Source organism: Vidua macroura, chromosome 9 (assembly GCF_024509145.1).
Source record: "Vidua macroura isolate BioBank_ID:100142 chromosome 9, ASM2450914v1, whole genome shotgun sequence".
Taxonomy (NCBI): Eukaryota; Metazoa; Chordata; class Aves; order Passeriformes; family Viduidae; genus Vidua; species Vidua macroura.
Genome location: NC_071579.1, coordinates 8736386 through 8751858, shown reverse-complemented (window position 1 = coordinate 8751858; position 15473 = coordinate 8736386). Strand labels below are relative to the sequence as shown.

Genomic DNA, 15473 nt, shown 5'->3' with positions numbered 1-15473 from the left:
TTCTGCCTGTTCCTGTGCCTTCCCCCCGCCCCTGTCACAAACCTGGCAGGAAGTGGCCTCACTCGCAGCAGCCCCGGCATGGGGAAGTGGGGCAGTCTGCCTCTGACACAGCGGGCTTCCATGGCGTGCATCCCTGCTCCTGTCGGGCAGCCACTCCTCGCCTGCTCGGGTTTTGATCTTCCGGTTTGTACATTAGAAGTCATGGATTTTGTCAGCTGGGTAGTTCATCAGGTCAAATTTCAGGTTGCAAAATCCCAGGATGAGCGCTGGGCTGAGCCCTTGGTGCCCTGCAAAGCGCAGTCTCATCCTTGCTAAGCGGTTCCTGCAGACAATTAATTCCTGGCAGGCACAGTTGGGTTGGGGCTCCCCTGTCTGCCTCAGTGGGGAGGTGAAGTAGAGCCCAAGGCACTGCCCGGGAAATCCTTGGTCCTTCCCGACTCCACCGTGTTGTCCCAGTGTGAAGTTCCACTGCAAAGGGCACATGGATGAGGCTCCTGGGGCAGTGGCCATGCTGCAGCATATCCCTAGGGCTCAGCCCATCATCACTTCTGTCCAGGTGTTTTAGGGCCAGCAAAGCATGACTGGCTCTGGAGCACTGCTGGGAGCACAGGGCCAAGATGAGCACGGGGCACGTGGTGACAGCAGGATTCTGACCTGCTGCTGACTCATAGGTTTGGAGCTGGCTGCTCCCCACATGGTTTTTAAGCATTTTTGGAAGTACTTTGCCTCTGCCCCATCTACCAGCAATGTGATGTATATTTTGTAAGAGCTTAAAATAAGTCAGCAAGACTCAGCCCTTGTGGCTTTACCAAAACTTCCTTAGCAAATTACATAACTCCAGCAGTGGGAGGGAGGCTGGGGAGGTGACTTCTGAGTACTGCTGATGGAGACAGCCGAGGCCCTGAGCAGCAAAGACTGGGGTTTAATCCAAACTAGGACCAAACAGAACTCTGAGCCTGGGGCTCTCTGGTTCTCCTCAGCATCCCAGCTGGCTCCTATGGGCTTCCACAGGAGCATGGAAGACACTGATCTCCAGGAAAGCAGATGGAGATGCAACAAGCTGAAGTGATTCTCAAGGTAGAAGAGTAGGAATAACAACATGGTGAGTGTGAAAACACCCCTCTAGGTGCCTTTTCTGATTCCTGTGCAGGATAGGAGACCCCATGGAGCAGCAAAGGGTTCACCTTATTGGAGGCTTAATTTTCTGCTCATTTAATTATCTGAATTAGTGCACTGCTCAGTCAGGTTTATCCCAAAAGCAGTACAAGGGAGCTGGAGGAGGATGAGAGATCATCCCCATTGTAATGCTCACAGCAGCTGTCCTTGTGCCTGGGTATTTGTAACTTAACAGTGAGGAGATTTCAGAGCTGTGATAAACAGAGCCCTTTTAGCAAGAGTGAGTCTCTTGTTCCCCTTTCTCTGCCCAAAGCTGACTCAGTAGGTAAACTTGTTTATTTTACAATAACGTTCAGCAGGAAGTGAGTAACAGAGATGGTGACATTTCCTGTGGAAGACTCTTGGAATCCACCAAACCCAGATTGCCAATAGGTGGGTTAGAAATAGAGAAATGTCCAAAATCCAGCTGGGGTGCAGTGCACAGGTTTTGACTTTGTACAGCTACAATATGTACAAGTTTTTTTATAATTTCTGAAGAGTCAAAAAAAAAGACTGATTCAGGCATAAAGAAACCCCCATTATGCACGAGGGAAGACCTTTTTGTGAGCAATTTTATTGGGCAGGAGAAGTGGAGGAGCATGTCCAGCTCATTCCCAGGAAGGCAGGTTGGAGCTCTCTGCACAGGACCTGGGGGTCTTGGCTCTTTTCCCAAATGGAAGCAGACACTGAGGTGGATGTGAGGACAGCAGCAGCTCTCAGCTAGCACAAAAGCAGGATGTGATGAGAAGGTACCACTGCCACCCACTCTGGCTAAAGCTGAAGGCAGCAGAGCTCTGCAAACCCTGTTACCCTGCCCAGTCCGACCTGCATGAGGTTCTCCATTGAAGGCTTCCTTCTAACAGGAATCTGAACCCCTGTCGTGGTGTCCATACCATCCACCAATACAAGCAAGGCCAGATTTGGAGGAAAAAAGCTGTTTTTTAAGACTACATTTACTTTTCCCCTTCCTGTCACTCCTTACCAGCAGAGCTGCCCCTGCAAATCCTGCCCTATCCCCACAGCAACGCGTGTTTTAGCACATCCCTGAACAAACACCGATGTACGTGTTCTGTAAGTGTTCCTAAATCCATCACAGCCTCACCCAAGGGGATCTGCAGAACCTTAAGGCCACTCCATTTATTCACTTTATTTATCTAATGCCATCTAGAGGCAGCTGATCTGCTTTGGCATCAATTGTTTTGGAAAATATTTTCCACTTCTCTGGGATTACGGCTTATTTTTTTTAACTGAGGTTCATCGATGTCTTAACCCAAATCTGGGCAAGTGGAAAGAACCAGAGAAGCCAATCACAGTCCTTGGCAGAGCTGTAAGGACAGAACCCTCGCTGCACGACCAGGAGAATTTCTGTACAGATCTATGGGTGAAACCTGGATGCTTTCTGTAGCAAGGCTGGGTCTCCCACCTGGTGATCTCAGTGCCTCCTGTGGTTGTGCCTGTGTTCTTCTGGAGGCAGTGAGCAAGCAGAAGCATCCTAGGAAGAGAATTAGGGAGGCACCGAATGGTTTAGAGGTAACCATGCTGGCTCCTGTCTCCACTGAAGGCATGTCAGACACGGAGTAAATATTCAGTGACGATTTATTGTCTGGTCTTTATTATTATTACAAAAACAAAGCAGATATCAAAAAACAGCAAAGATTTCACAAGGTCCCCAACAGTTTTACACAACTGAACTGTAGTAAAATAGTGAAATTAAAACACATGTATTTAAGTCCTGGCCCTAAACCTTCTACGGTGATCCGTGGTCTGGGATGCCCTGGGCTTTCCTAATTCTTTAAAATTCTCCTCTTTATTTGGGAACCTGACTGGCCCACTAGCTAGCATGATGAGGCACAATGCAACAGGAATGTGAGCTGTCTGGTCTCCTTAAAGACCCTTCACAACCAGAAAACAAAATAGGGGAGGCTCTGCAAGGATGGTGTCGATACCAGGATATGTTTCTCAGACTACCCCAAGCAGCCATTTAGTTGTGCTTGACAAAACCAAATCACTTCCCAGTTGCTGAAAGGTGATTTGCCATGTAAAAGCTGCTTTTTCCTCTTCTCCTCAGGAACTTCACTCCCCAAAATAAGAAGAGTTCACTGGGCTGGGCTCCAGTATAAATGGACCATTAACCTTTTAAATTTCACTTTCCAAACTGCATGATGGACAACTCCATCCCACTGTGGACCCAGCATCACACTGATGGCAAGGAACCTGAGCAGGTTCAGGAAAATACTCAGCTCTCTGGAATGATAATTGGGGCTGGAAAAGAGCTTTTTTTTTCTCTCCTATTCACAGATGTAGGGTCAGAGGATGACCAAAGGCAATATGGTCCAGTTACCTGTGTTAATAATAGCTGCCCCACTTCTCAAATATCAAGATTTTAGCTCAAAATACTGCTTGACTAGCAAAAAATTAAGACATTGCCCTGTGTCCCTCAGCACTTGCTCAGAGAGTCAGGTCCAAATCTGCCACAATTACACACAAATGCAAATCACCCTAAACACCAAATTGTTTACATCACTGAATGTCACTGAAAGGCTGGCAAGTACCAAATATTCCTGTTAAAAGTAAAATTCCACCTTCATAATTTTCCAGAATTTCACTGCAGAAGAGATCACGACGCGCATCATCGGTGGGGTATGACAGAAGCAGCAGGGCGAAGGCAAAGCTGGGGGACAGGGCTGCCCAGGGGCCGCCGTGCCGGGAGGGGATCAGGGCTTGCACCAGCGGCTCCCTGCTGGAGTCACACCGTCACCCCTGCTGGAGTTACACCGTCTTCCTGGCAGTCAGAACACGCACAATGGACCCAACTCCTCCGGCAGCCAGCGCCTGGGAAGGGAAACATGGCAATGAACAGCCTGGAGCTCCCTTCCAGGTCCTGAACAGGCTGACAAGAATGATGCAGAGGGACTTTGGACATGGCCTGGAGTGACAGAACAAGGGGGAAGGGCTTCAACCTGACAGGGAGTAGCTTAGGGTAGGTTAGTAGTTGACTAGGGTTAGGTATCAGGAAGAAATCCTTCCCTGTGAGGGTGGAGAGGCCCTGGTACAGGTGTGCCAGAGAAGCTGTGGCTGCCCCACCTCTGGAAATGTCCAAGGCCGGGTTGGACGGGGCTTGGAGCAAGCTGGGATGGTGGAAGGTGTCCCTGACCATGGCAGGGGTGGAATGAGATAAGCTTTAAGGTCCCTTCCAACCAAAACCATTCTGGGAGTCTATGAAATTACTTGGATCACATTTATACTGCCTGCCTTCCACGAAACACCAGCAGCCAGAGTACCAGGGTACAATAATCACACTTGATTTCAAGAAAGCTATTTAACTTTAATTAAGCTTTCATTTCCCTGCATAACCAAGCTGCCAATTTTGCTTCCCTGCAGGAAGGAAATTCTCCTTCAGCCCATTTGAATCACTGGATGAAACCATTTTGTTTGCCTCAGTCTAAGAGAAATTTTAACTTTTGGGTGTTAACTCAAGGAAGCAGCAGTGGGCAGGAGGTGTATCTGAGCTGTGAGCTCCAGGGCCACACCCTCGTCACAGCCTGAATCTGGCACTTGAGTCTCACAGCCTGGAAGGGGGTGTCTTGCCAGGCTCAGGGCCTGGGCACTCTGGCAGGAGCTGTCCCCATGCACGCACCTTCTCGTGCCACTGCAGCAGCACAGCGCTGCTGTTGTCGGAGGGGCTCTCAAAGCCCTTGTAGATGTACTTCATGAGCAGGTCCACCCCGTTCTTGTCCAGAGACTGCACCGCCTTCTCAATGTCGTTGGCTTTGAAGGAGATGAGCACCTTCAGCACGATGCTCTCAGCACGGTCCTGTCAACAGGCAGGCACAGACACAACCACCCTGGTGTGAGGCACAGCCAAACACTGCTGCTCTCTCAAACAAACCGAATTAGAGCATTTTTCTCTTTAATACCTCTGAAGAGGACGGTGTGTGAAGAGCTTGTCACAGTAAGATGTAACAGACACATCCTCCCAAGGATAAACAAGGTAAAAGAGTTTAACACATTTGCCCCGCTTTAGTTTTTCTGCCTCTGTTAGTGTTTGCAATTCTCCACACCTTAATTATGGCTAAATAGTAAATGCTTATATGGAAGCTCAAGATCTATCAAGTTCCAAAATAATTATAACAATCAAGTGTTTGTCTGCCCCCCCTTCCCACTAGAGCCTTTTCTATACCTCTGTACTGCTTAACGTGACACAACCATTGTGATCCAGGGAAATGCCATTGGCAGCCTGGAAGAGGTGACTGCTGGAAGCCACGTGCTTTCCAAGCAGTCCCAGGCACACTGGATGCACACTGGCCAGTGATATTAAGAATTAATAACTATTGATCTGGATGTCATTTCAGGCCTGGGAATGTGTGAGGCGTGCTTACAGCAGCAATTAGCCATGTAATCAGCAAGGAGCAGCTCCTCCTGTTCATCCATCACTAACTGAGGCAGCATGAGAGAAGAATGTCTCAGGGCTGCTGGACTTTTGAATAATTCCATCGCACAAACACCTCAGGCATCTTCCCCCTATAGAAACTATGGATGTCAGTTTTCCTGCCCTATTTAATATCCCATAATCACTTGGCTTAGCAAGACTTCCCACATGACTGTAAGTAAAATTATATAAGTTCCAAAGATAACCAAAAATTAAGGCAGGTATTAATGTTCAGTCATTCTACCCGCTTCAATTCCACCACCAAGTGTATTCTTAAATCCTTCAATAGAGGGCTAATGGAAACAAGTCATTAATGTGAGGACAAAGCTATACAGCTCTATTTGTAACAGCTGGTTCTCAGAGCTCTGTAAAACCCTTCAGGAAAGGGCTGGGGCTGCAGGAACAGCTCTGCCAGGAGCCATGGAGCAGGGAACCATGCCCCTGGGCCTCTCCTTGGGCAGGGAGAAGTGACTGCAGGCACTCACCAGCTGGGCAGTGCCATATCTTATCAGCCTGTTCCTCCCACCACTGCAATCATGAGCTATTCAGGATCCATCCTGGGGATATTCAGAAATGCATGTACCCAGCAGACTCCCACACTATCACAGGGGGAGGGCTTGCTTTTCCTGAGGTTTTAACAGCTTCATTTTGATTGGATGTGACAAAAAACAATTCTTCCTTTTTTGTAGGCTCACTGCTGGTGGTTTCATTAGTCAGAGGTGGCAACTGCAACCCTGGTTCCCTGAGCACACAACGATTACATCGGTGAGCTGCCATGTCTGGTCTGAGTCAGACACAGGCACCTGGTGACCCCTGGGCACAGGAAACACAACCAGCACTGGTAGGAGAACCACACTTGATCCAGCACCAAGGTAAAGGTATGTGGACAGCACTGTACCTGAGCTACAGTATTTTGAACAAGATTAAAACACCTGTGGTCATGGATGTTTCACCCTAAATTCTGCTCCTCTGGCCTCCTCAAGGTACAACTAGTGACACAGAAGTAACAGAGACAGGAAAGGATTTTTAGAGAGTAACCCATGAGCAAGCAGTCACTATTTTACCTTCACTGCCTGGTTCTTTGTGTTGATGGGAGGGTTCTTCAGAGCTGCCTGCAGTGCAGCCATCATGTTCCCTGTGCCACATGGTTAAGGACCAGACACCAAGTACATGGACATCAAGTACCAGGACAGCTATATTTGTAGCTGACTTGTGCATGACTGAAAACACTCTGATGCAGGGATTCCCTCACCAGCTAAGAAGACATTACAGCCTAAGACAGCAGTTTTCAGGCCATTTGAGGCAGGAGCAGCATCAACAAGCAGCTGTATAGTTCCGGGACTGTTGAATACTTCCTAGGCCTTTCCCTGAATAAGCGTCCAAGTAAAAGAAACCATTCTCCATCACTTCTGCAATCTGTAGCCCTCGAGAAGAGGTCTCAGCTTGTCACATCCAGCCCCAGCAGCCACTGGGACAGCAGCAGCAGTGACCAAGGGCCAGCTGGGCGAGGCAGCCCTGGTAGCGGGCACGGGGAACTCTTTGGGCACAGGAACCCCCAGTCTGCATCCCCCCGGGACACCTCCCTGAGCGCAGCCCTGGGGCACTGCGGCTGCTGCGGGCAGGGGAGGAAGCTGGGCCGCCTTCCTGCTGCCAGCCCCTTCCCCCTTCAGCCTCTTCCCTCTGCCAGCCCCTTCAGCCTCTTCCCCTTCCTTCTGCCAGCCCCTTCCCCCTTCAGCCTCTTCCCCTTCCCTCAGCCAGCCCCTTCTCCCTTCAGCCTCTTCCTGCTGCCAGCCCCTTCTCCCTTCGGCGTCCTCCCTTGTCCTGCCAGCCCCTTCCCCTCCAGCCCTTTCCCCCTCCAGCGCTGCCCGCCCGCCGCGGTGCCCGCTCGCGGATGTTCCCCTATAAGGCCGCCCCGGCGGCGGCCGCGCCCGCTCCGCCCCCGCCGCTCCCTTCAGGATATTGTCGCAGGCACGAGTCCACCTCGCCCTCATCAGGCCCCGCTTGCCCGTCGCCCCCGTCCTCCTCATCCACGAACTTGTTCTCGTCGTACTCGTCCACGTCCACCCGGCGGAACCGCGCCGAGGACACGGTGTGCTTCGCCATGGCCGCGCCCGCGCCGCGCAGCCGCCGCCGGCCCGGCCCGGCCCCGCCCCGGGCGGCGCCGGCGCAGCGGGAGCGCTGTCAGCGGATCGCGGCCCGGCCGGCGCGGCCAGCGACCTTGGGCCCGCCTCACCCCACCCCGCACGGCCAGGGACACCTCCCACCTGCCCCGCTTGCTCCCCCAGCCCCGCTTGCTCCCCCAGCCCCGCTTGCTCCAGCCTCCGTCCGGCCTGGCCTTAGACTCAGCAGCGATGGGGCAGCCACAGCTTCTCTGGGCACTCTGTGCCAGGCCCTCACTCACGGGGAACAACTTCTTCCCAATAGCCAGTCTAAACTTACTCTCTTTCAATTTGAAGTTTCACAGATTCACAGAATATTCTGAAAAGACCCACAAGCATCGTTGAATCCAGTTCTTAAGTAAATGGCCCATACCGGAATTGAAGTCACAACCTTGATGTTACTGTCACCATGCTCTGACTGACTCTGAAGCCATTCCTGCTTGTTCTGTCATTCCAGGCCCTTGTAAACAGTGCATCCTCATCATTCCCAACAGCTCCTTCACGTACTGCAAGGCCACAATGAGGTCACCCCAAAGCTGCTCTAGGCTGCACAATCCCAAGTGTCCCATCCTTTCCTCCCAGCAGAGCTACTCCATCCCTCTGACCATCCTGGTGCCTCCCCTGGACTCTCTCCAGCAGCTCCAGCTCCTTCCTGTGCTGGGGCAGCTCTGCAGGTGGGGTCTCACCTGAGCACAGGGGCACAGGGGCAGAATCCCCCTCCCCTGCTGCCCGTGCTGGGGGCTCAGCCCAGGGCAGGGGGGTTCAGGGCTGGGGCAGGTCCAGCTCTCACCCCCAGCACCCCCAAGTCCTTCTCCCAGGGCTGCTCCATCTGCTCCCTCCCCACCTGGATCGATCCTGGGGGCTTGCCCCGACCCAGGCGCAGCACCAGCACCCGGCCTTCTTAAATTCCATGAGATTCCCATGAGCCTCTTCCCGAGCTTGTCTGGGTCCCTCTGTCCACCCCCAGGACAGCGCCAGGCTGGGCAGGACCCGCGTGGCTCCCAGTGAGGCTGGAGTTACCCTGCTCGGACTGCTCAGGGAGCTCCTACTCCAGCAGCACCTAGTGACCTTAAGAGGTAAAAAATAGCCACAGCCTGACTGTTATTTTTTTAAGTTACACTTGGCCTGTGTAGATAATAATTATCCTATCGTTAATTAGGAAATGACACAGCTTTGTGAGGTTCCTCTTAAGAGAAAACAGCAGCCCTGGAAAAAAACACACACACATATATATACACACACATATATTACACCCACCACTACCCCCTTATAATAAAGAAAACAGTTGGTGGGAAAATTTATTCCTGTATCAGCCCTACCTGCAGGGCCACCCACCTCCTTGACAGAGGAGGAATTTAGGATATGTCACACGTTCCACCAAAGTTGCCTCAGCTTGGGAAGCTGCAGCCCAGCTGTACCTGTGGCTGTAGCTTGGGGACTGCTGGCATTTTTCTGCTGGAAATTGGCTTAAGGGCAACAAAGTAATTGCAGGAGGTAAATAGACTGTCAGAGAGTCCCAGAATGGTTTGGGTTGGAAGGGACCTTAAAGGTCATGTAGTTCCAACTGCCTGCCATGGGCAGGGAGTACTGAGGTTCAGGCTTTACTGCTCTGGCTTAAGAGGTCGAGGATTAAAACCAAAGTATGTTCATAATCCATTATTTGAGACCCACAGTTATTCCATGGGTTAAATTTGGCAAGAGGGGACTTTATTGGTGTTTTTTGCCATCTGTGATCTCAGTTTCACACCAAAAAGTGGATGGATCTGTGCCATCCTCAGAGCAGGTGTGTGCCAGAGGAAAACACTTCGGAATGAGGACTTCCACTGAATTATTCCTTTGGCATTTTTGAATGCCTTACTATATTTCTGAGTCTGGGGTATAGCTGTTCCCTCTGAGAGGGCAGAAATGCACCTGGGAAAAGCCTTCCTTGTCTTGGAGACATCAGAGGAAGCAAACTGCCTTCCATGGCTGGGAAAGGCTGTTGGGAGCTGGGTGAGAGAGGAAAAAGCCTTTAAATTCTGCTATCCAGCTGAGTTCTCCTGCTTTCCTTGGGGAAAGGCTGTCCTAAAAGATGTTTTAATTCCTGTTAGGTTAATTAGATGTCAGTTTTGTGTACCTGCTGGCAGAGCTGGGTGACGAGGGGCTGCCCCCGTGATGCCACACACAAAGTATGTTATACATAAAAAATAGTGGACAGTCTCTTCAAAAAGCTGCTGAAACTTGTAGCAGCATATGGAGACTTGGCTGATGATACAGAGAACAAAACTCTGGGAGCATGGGGGCATTATTCACAAAACAGCCTTTTTGCTAAAAAAATGAGTAAAATTTTCCCTTATACCCTATAGAGGAGAAACTGCACAACAGAAACAGCCACACTTTTCAGGATTGTTACAGGTGACTCCATGATTCAATGTGGCAAAACCCACGCAAACACTATCAAAAAAAGAACTTTAAAAAGTGTCATTACCATGTCAGCTCGGCAACTATTTATCTGATTTCCTTCAGCGGCTTTTTGAGTTTCCACTTTAGGGCTGTTACAATCTTTCTTTGCAAATTCTGTGCTGCAGAAGAAGGTTCCTCCCTGGTCTGGGCAGTTCCGTGCAGAAGGATCTTTCCCAGTTCAGGGGTTTGGCTCTGGGTGAGATGGTGGCAGCAGGCAGGTTCTTTTAGATGTTTCCAGGTGCCAGTTTCTGGGAGATGGGAACACAAACAGAATTTGCCTTTGTGGGGCCAGGCATCTGTGGGAGTTGAGCGTCTGTTCTGTGCCTGTCAATATTTTTTTTTTTTTTCATTTCTCAAGTGATACTATAGCCCTTTTTTATTAGTGAGGTTTTGCTACAATATTGTTACAGCCGAAATCTGGGTGTTCTAAGGAATGTCCAACTGAGTTTCTTTCCAAATGATTTGTGCGTTTATCTAATGTGCCAGCTGGACAGAAAACTCCTGTTGTACTTCTGCACCAAGGTTTTCCCTTTCTTAGGAAGTTTGTGTCCCCCTCCCTGAGGCTGTAATTCCAGGAAGCAGTGGGCCATTCTGTGAGTAAGCTCAATCATGCTTTGTACCAGGGTGCCAGAGGAGGGCAAACACAAATTTTGTGTGGGTGAACAGCTTTTGGCTCAAGCAGGAAATTATTTGCCTTCACTGCTGCTCTCATTGCCCCTCATCATTCTTGGATCTTCATAATTCTGTTGCTGCTCCACTGTAAAGCATTGCCATCTGCATATTTTATCACAGCTCACTTTTGCATTCCACCCTGTTTTGCCCTCTTTCAGTATTTAATTTTTTCCTTAAATTCATAATTTTGTTAATTTGCTTTGCTTTCCACTCCTGACTCTATACTCACTTGTGTATACGGTCCTCATATATTTTCGCATATGTATGTGCTGTAGTTCCTTCCTGATCCAGACCATTGTGCTGTTCTCATTCAGATTTCTCCTAAAGATTGGCTTCCTGACATCAGGAATGTTCCATTTGTCATTTCTGGTGTTTCTGTACATTTTGGATGGTCAGCTGTGCTCTGTTCTGTGCAGTGCAATGTCACCTTGGCAGAGGTGTGCCTCGGGAAATAGAAAATGTCTCTGCTCCCTGGCATAAAGGAGGGCAGGTCCGGGAAAACGAGTGTTTTTCTTTGGAGAGGGGTGGCAGGAGAGGGTGTCACTCCCCGCCAGTTCTCCTGTAGGCTGCCAGTGCTAAAGACAATTGAAAAAGCTGCGAGCCTGGGATAACGTTCCGATTCCTCCCGTCCCTGCTGGTGTTCCTGCAGAGTTGGGGTGGCCACATGATGGCAATGTCGCACCTCAGGGATGTGTGCTCTTTTTCGGATGGAGCCGGTTGCTTCTCCAGCTCCGTTTAAGTGTTTCTAGAGCTTTTCAACCAGAGGCACTGGACATTTTACATCTCCCCCTGAAACTTGCCTCTTTTTCTTTGGTTGGTGCTTTGTCCTGATCAAAACCCGTCAATTTTTTAATCTCCTCAATCAACAGTATCACATCCTTACAGGATGGAAGTCAAATCCCAAACTACCTCTTTGGATGGGTTAATTGGAAGAGTGTTCCCACAACCCAAGTGCATTTCTGGATGTGCAGCATCAGCCTTTGGCTCCTTTGCCAATGCTGTTCCTCTCCATGAGCCACCATTCTGATACAGGAGTTGGTATCTGATGGATCCCTAGGAGCCCAAAATTAGTGTTAACATATTTATCTCTCTCTCTCTATTCAATTATACTTAAAATTATAATTCTATCTCTGCCCCTCCCAACTATATTTGGAGGGGACTGGGATATAATTACAGCTTTAAGAAATTATTTAACTTTTTGCTAAAATGCCTGTCTGGGGCAGAGGGCAGGAATTACTGATTAGTGCCCTACGACATGGTACAAATGTTCACAGGAGGAACTGGAGAGGAATGCTTTATCCAGTGAAAACCACAGGGAGAACAGTCCCTAATGACTCTGTCTGGAAGTGAGCCAGGGTCCAAGACATATGTTCTGCACCTAGGGAAAAACACCCTAATGAGCAGGGCTGGGTTTTCCTTTTTCTTATCCAAATGTTAGGTAAATTCTGGTATCTCTCCAGGCTAAAAAGCATGCAGAAATTCTGATCCATCCCAATGTGGCCAGTTTGGATCTGATTTTACTGATTTAAAGGTGTGATTTTGGGATTTCTGAAGATGTCTTTTGGAAGCAAAATTGTATGCATTGATTAGACAGAGGCTGATGTGTGATTACATGGAATCAGGATGTTTTATTCCCCAAACTAAACCATGATCTGCTTCCATAGGCTGGTATAAATGTTGCTGTGAGTATGGGGGGAAAGGGAGGCACGCTCTGGAGCTTCTCCCGAAATGCTGCACCCAGGACAGGGATGGTTCTTCTCTTTTGTGCCTCTGAAATGTGAGTGTTGAAATTCTGCTGCATTTCTTAGTACAGCCTGGTGCAAAATAATCTCTGCTGGAAGCATTTTACACGTTTTCATTCAGTAGGGAGTTTATCTGAGTTCAAAGTCCAGAGCAGTCACATGGTCCCGTAATGAGCCGGAGACTTGACGTTCCTGCACAGCCCTAAGGTTTAAAAAATAAGAAACAAAGGATATGAGGGAAGAAGCAAGATCTGTCCACAGCTGCTCATAACCATATCCAGACAATTTGAACCACACTGCCTGCTCTCCAGCTCACTGAACACAGGAGGATATGGGATATCTCGTGCCACAGGAGCGCTGCTCCTGGCTCTGGAGCGGGGCCCTGGTGCTCTGCACTCTGCCATGGGGCCATAAAGATTAGCCAGGTTTTAGGTCCTGAGCTGGGAATGTTTTCTGCTTGAGCTCCTGTGAAAGACAGACCTTCACAAAACCATTCCAGGAAATTTGCCTCATGTGGCTTGTTTAGCCTCAAAGTGATTGGAATTGTCACCTCACTTCCAGAGATTTTTCCACGGCTTCATTATCTTGATTGTTTCCCCTTCTATATGCCTAAAAAGAAGTGTTTTTCCCTTTTCTGTCTATTAAGAGTAGAATTGAAACCCACAGAGCAGCAAGCAGTCTGTAAGGGGAATGACAAATAAGGACACTTACATGCCACAGACAGGGTAACCAGGTTAAATTTTAGGACGGCAAAAGTCATAAGGAAAAATTACAGAACTAACCCAGGATTTTGATTATTAAAAAAAATAAAATCCCATTCTATTGAGTATGGTCACACCAGAGATTATAGGTGGAGAAATTCTTACATATTAATTATAAAATGTTATCAGGATTCTTTGTTTGTCAAACAATTGGACAGATTTCCTCTTGCCCTAAGAAAGAGCCAGGGAACTTGCCAAGAGCCTGTGTTTACAGATCAAAAATATAGAGGAAGAAAATGAAAGTTTAGCAATGGAAGGAGAAGAGACCTTTCCTATATTGCACATAGCATATATATATATAAAATATCCTATTTTATCTTCTTTCCCTGTAAAATGAAGATGATTCTTGGGACTCAAAGAGACATATTTCATTCCTAGAAAATATCAGTTCAGAAAATAATTTAAGACTTGGGGTGAAATGATTAGTGTGCACACAGATTTGCTTCCATGCTGATCAGTGGAGTTTGGATGGTTTCCAGAAGCACAGGACCAGGGAAAGTTTTACCAATAACTGGCCTAAGTGCTATGAGACAGACAGTAATGGTAATTTTAATTTTGGTGTGAACTATGAGCCTTGTACATGTAGAATATTGCACCAATGTTCAGTCAGAATCTGATCTCATTTCCACCTGTCTCCTTTTGGGCTCTTCACTAGGAATGAGGAGAGCTGTGCTGGCAGAAAACCCACTGGAGTTGTGACTCTGTTCACAGACTAAACCAGACAAATCCTGATTCCCAGGGCAGTAATTACACCTACTATCTCCTCCTTCCAGAGCAGCTGCCTGGTGATTCCTATCAAACTGAAAAATGATGGCTGTATGTCAAGGAAAAAGAGAAGGCAGAGTTTGGTGTACTTTGGGAACACCCAGAGTTGCTGGGGATGCAGTGAGCCTGGGCATTCCAAACAGCTCATATTTCTCTATCTGGATACCTCATTTTCTTTCACTATGCAGGGATGGGTGTTGGCTAAATAATAAGACCTGCTATTTTCTAATAGAATAAGACTTTTTATAGTGTAGGAAAATCTGCTTTCAATTGCCATTGTTGGGCATTACTTTAGTCAATGAACATCAAATGTGCTTGGGAAGCTGCCTGGAAGCCATGTGATTTCAGGGTATTGCTATTTCCCTTTTTAAGAGGAAGGAAAGCCAACTTTTTTCTTTTATGTCATGGTTGAATACAGTGATGTATCCAGTATGGAGGAGGGGAATTCACTCCAGCTCCTGTGATATGTGTAGGGCAGCTCTATGTACCCATTTTCAGACATTTGGATACTCCCAGACCCGCCTGAATTATGCAGCACCTGTGGTGGGCAGGTCCTGCCCAGGAGCTGAGGGTCTGGCAGCCCCTGTTCTATGGCTGCTGCAGGTGTGATCTTTATTTACATCAACATGGAATTTTGGTTTAAGCTGCTTCTGCCAGCTTTGCTCTGAATGGAGTCAGACTGCACAGGTGAAGGCAAGATATATTTCTTTTCCTATATATGTGTAGTACTTGCTGTGTGTTTGATTTAATGAATGTTTTTCTTCAGACAGTTTATTTGGATGTTTTGGGGTTTTCATTTTGCCTTGCTGCTTATGTACCAAACACCAGGCCAATGCTTTGCAGGTATTTCTCTGTTGCACATGTTCCCCTTTCCAAGTGACTCTAAGTGATTATATGCCATTCCTGCATCCCTTCCATGCCTGGAAATGTCCAAGGCCAGGTGGATGGGACTTGGAGCAACCTGGGACAGGGGATGATGTCCCTGCAGGGATGGAATGAGATGATATTTAAAGTCCCTTCCAACCCATTTCATGATTACATGAGAGAACCTCTGTTTGCTGGGCAACAATGTTCGATACTTCACTTGCCCCATTCTACATGACCTTTTGTATATTAACAAAGATATTGCATCCCAAAGTGAAAACATTGCTCCAAAGTATAAAATTATTTTTTTAAGTTACATTTGGCCTGTGTAGATAATAATGATCCTATTATTAATTAGGAAATGACACAGCTTTGTGAGGTTCCTCTTAAGAGAAAGCAGCAGCCCTGGAAAAAAACACACACACACACATATATATACACACACATATATTACACCCACCACTACCCCCTTATTATGAAGAAA

General features: G+C 48.1%; 1 protein-coding gene across 1 annotated transcript; it reads right to left on the bottom strand.

Annotated features, from left to right (window-relative positions):
- Positions 1 to 2733: 2733 nt before the first annotated feature.
- ARPC5 (actin related protein 2/3 complex subunit 5) lies at positions 2734 to 7723 on the bottom strand. Its single transcript, XM_053985575.1, has 4 exons — positions 7545 to 7723; positions 6649 to 6721; positions 4793 to 4969; positions 2734 to 3987 (listed from the first exon to the last, which is right to left on the bottom strand). Exons 1-4 carry the CDS (start codon positions 7685 to 7687, stop codon positions 3925 to 3927), a joined length of 456 nt encoding a protein of 151 aa, XP_053841550.1. The 5' UTR covers positions 7688 to 7723; the 3' UTR covers positions 2734 to 3924.
- Between the last annotated feature and the right edge of the window lie 7750 nt (positions 7724 to 15473).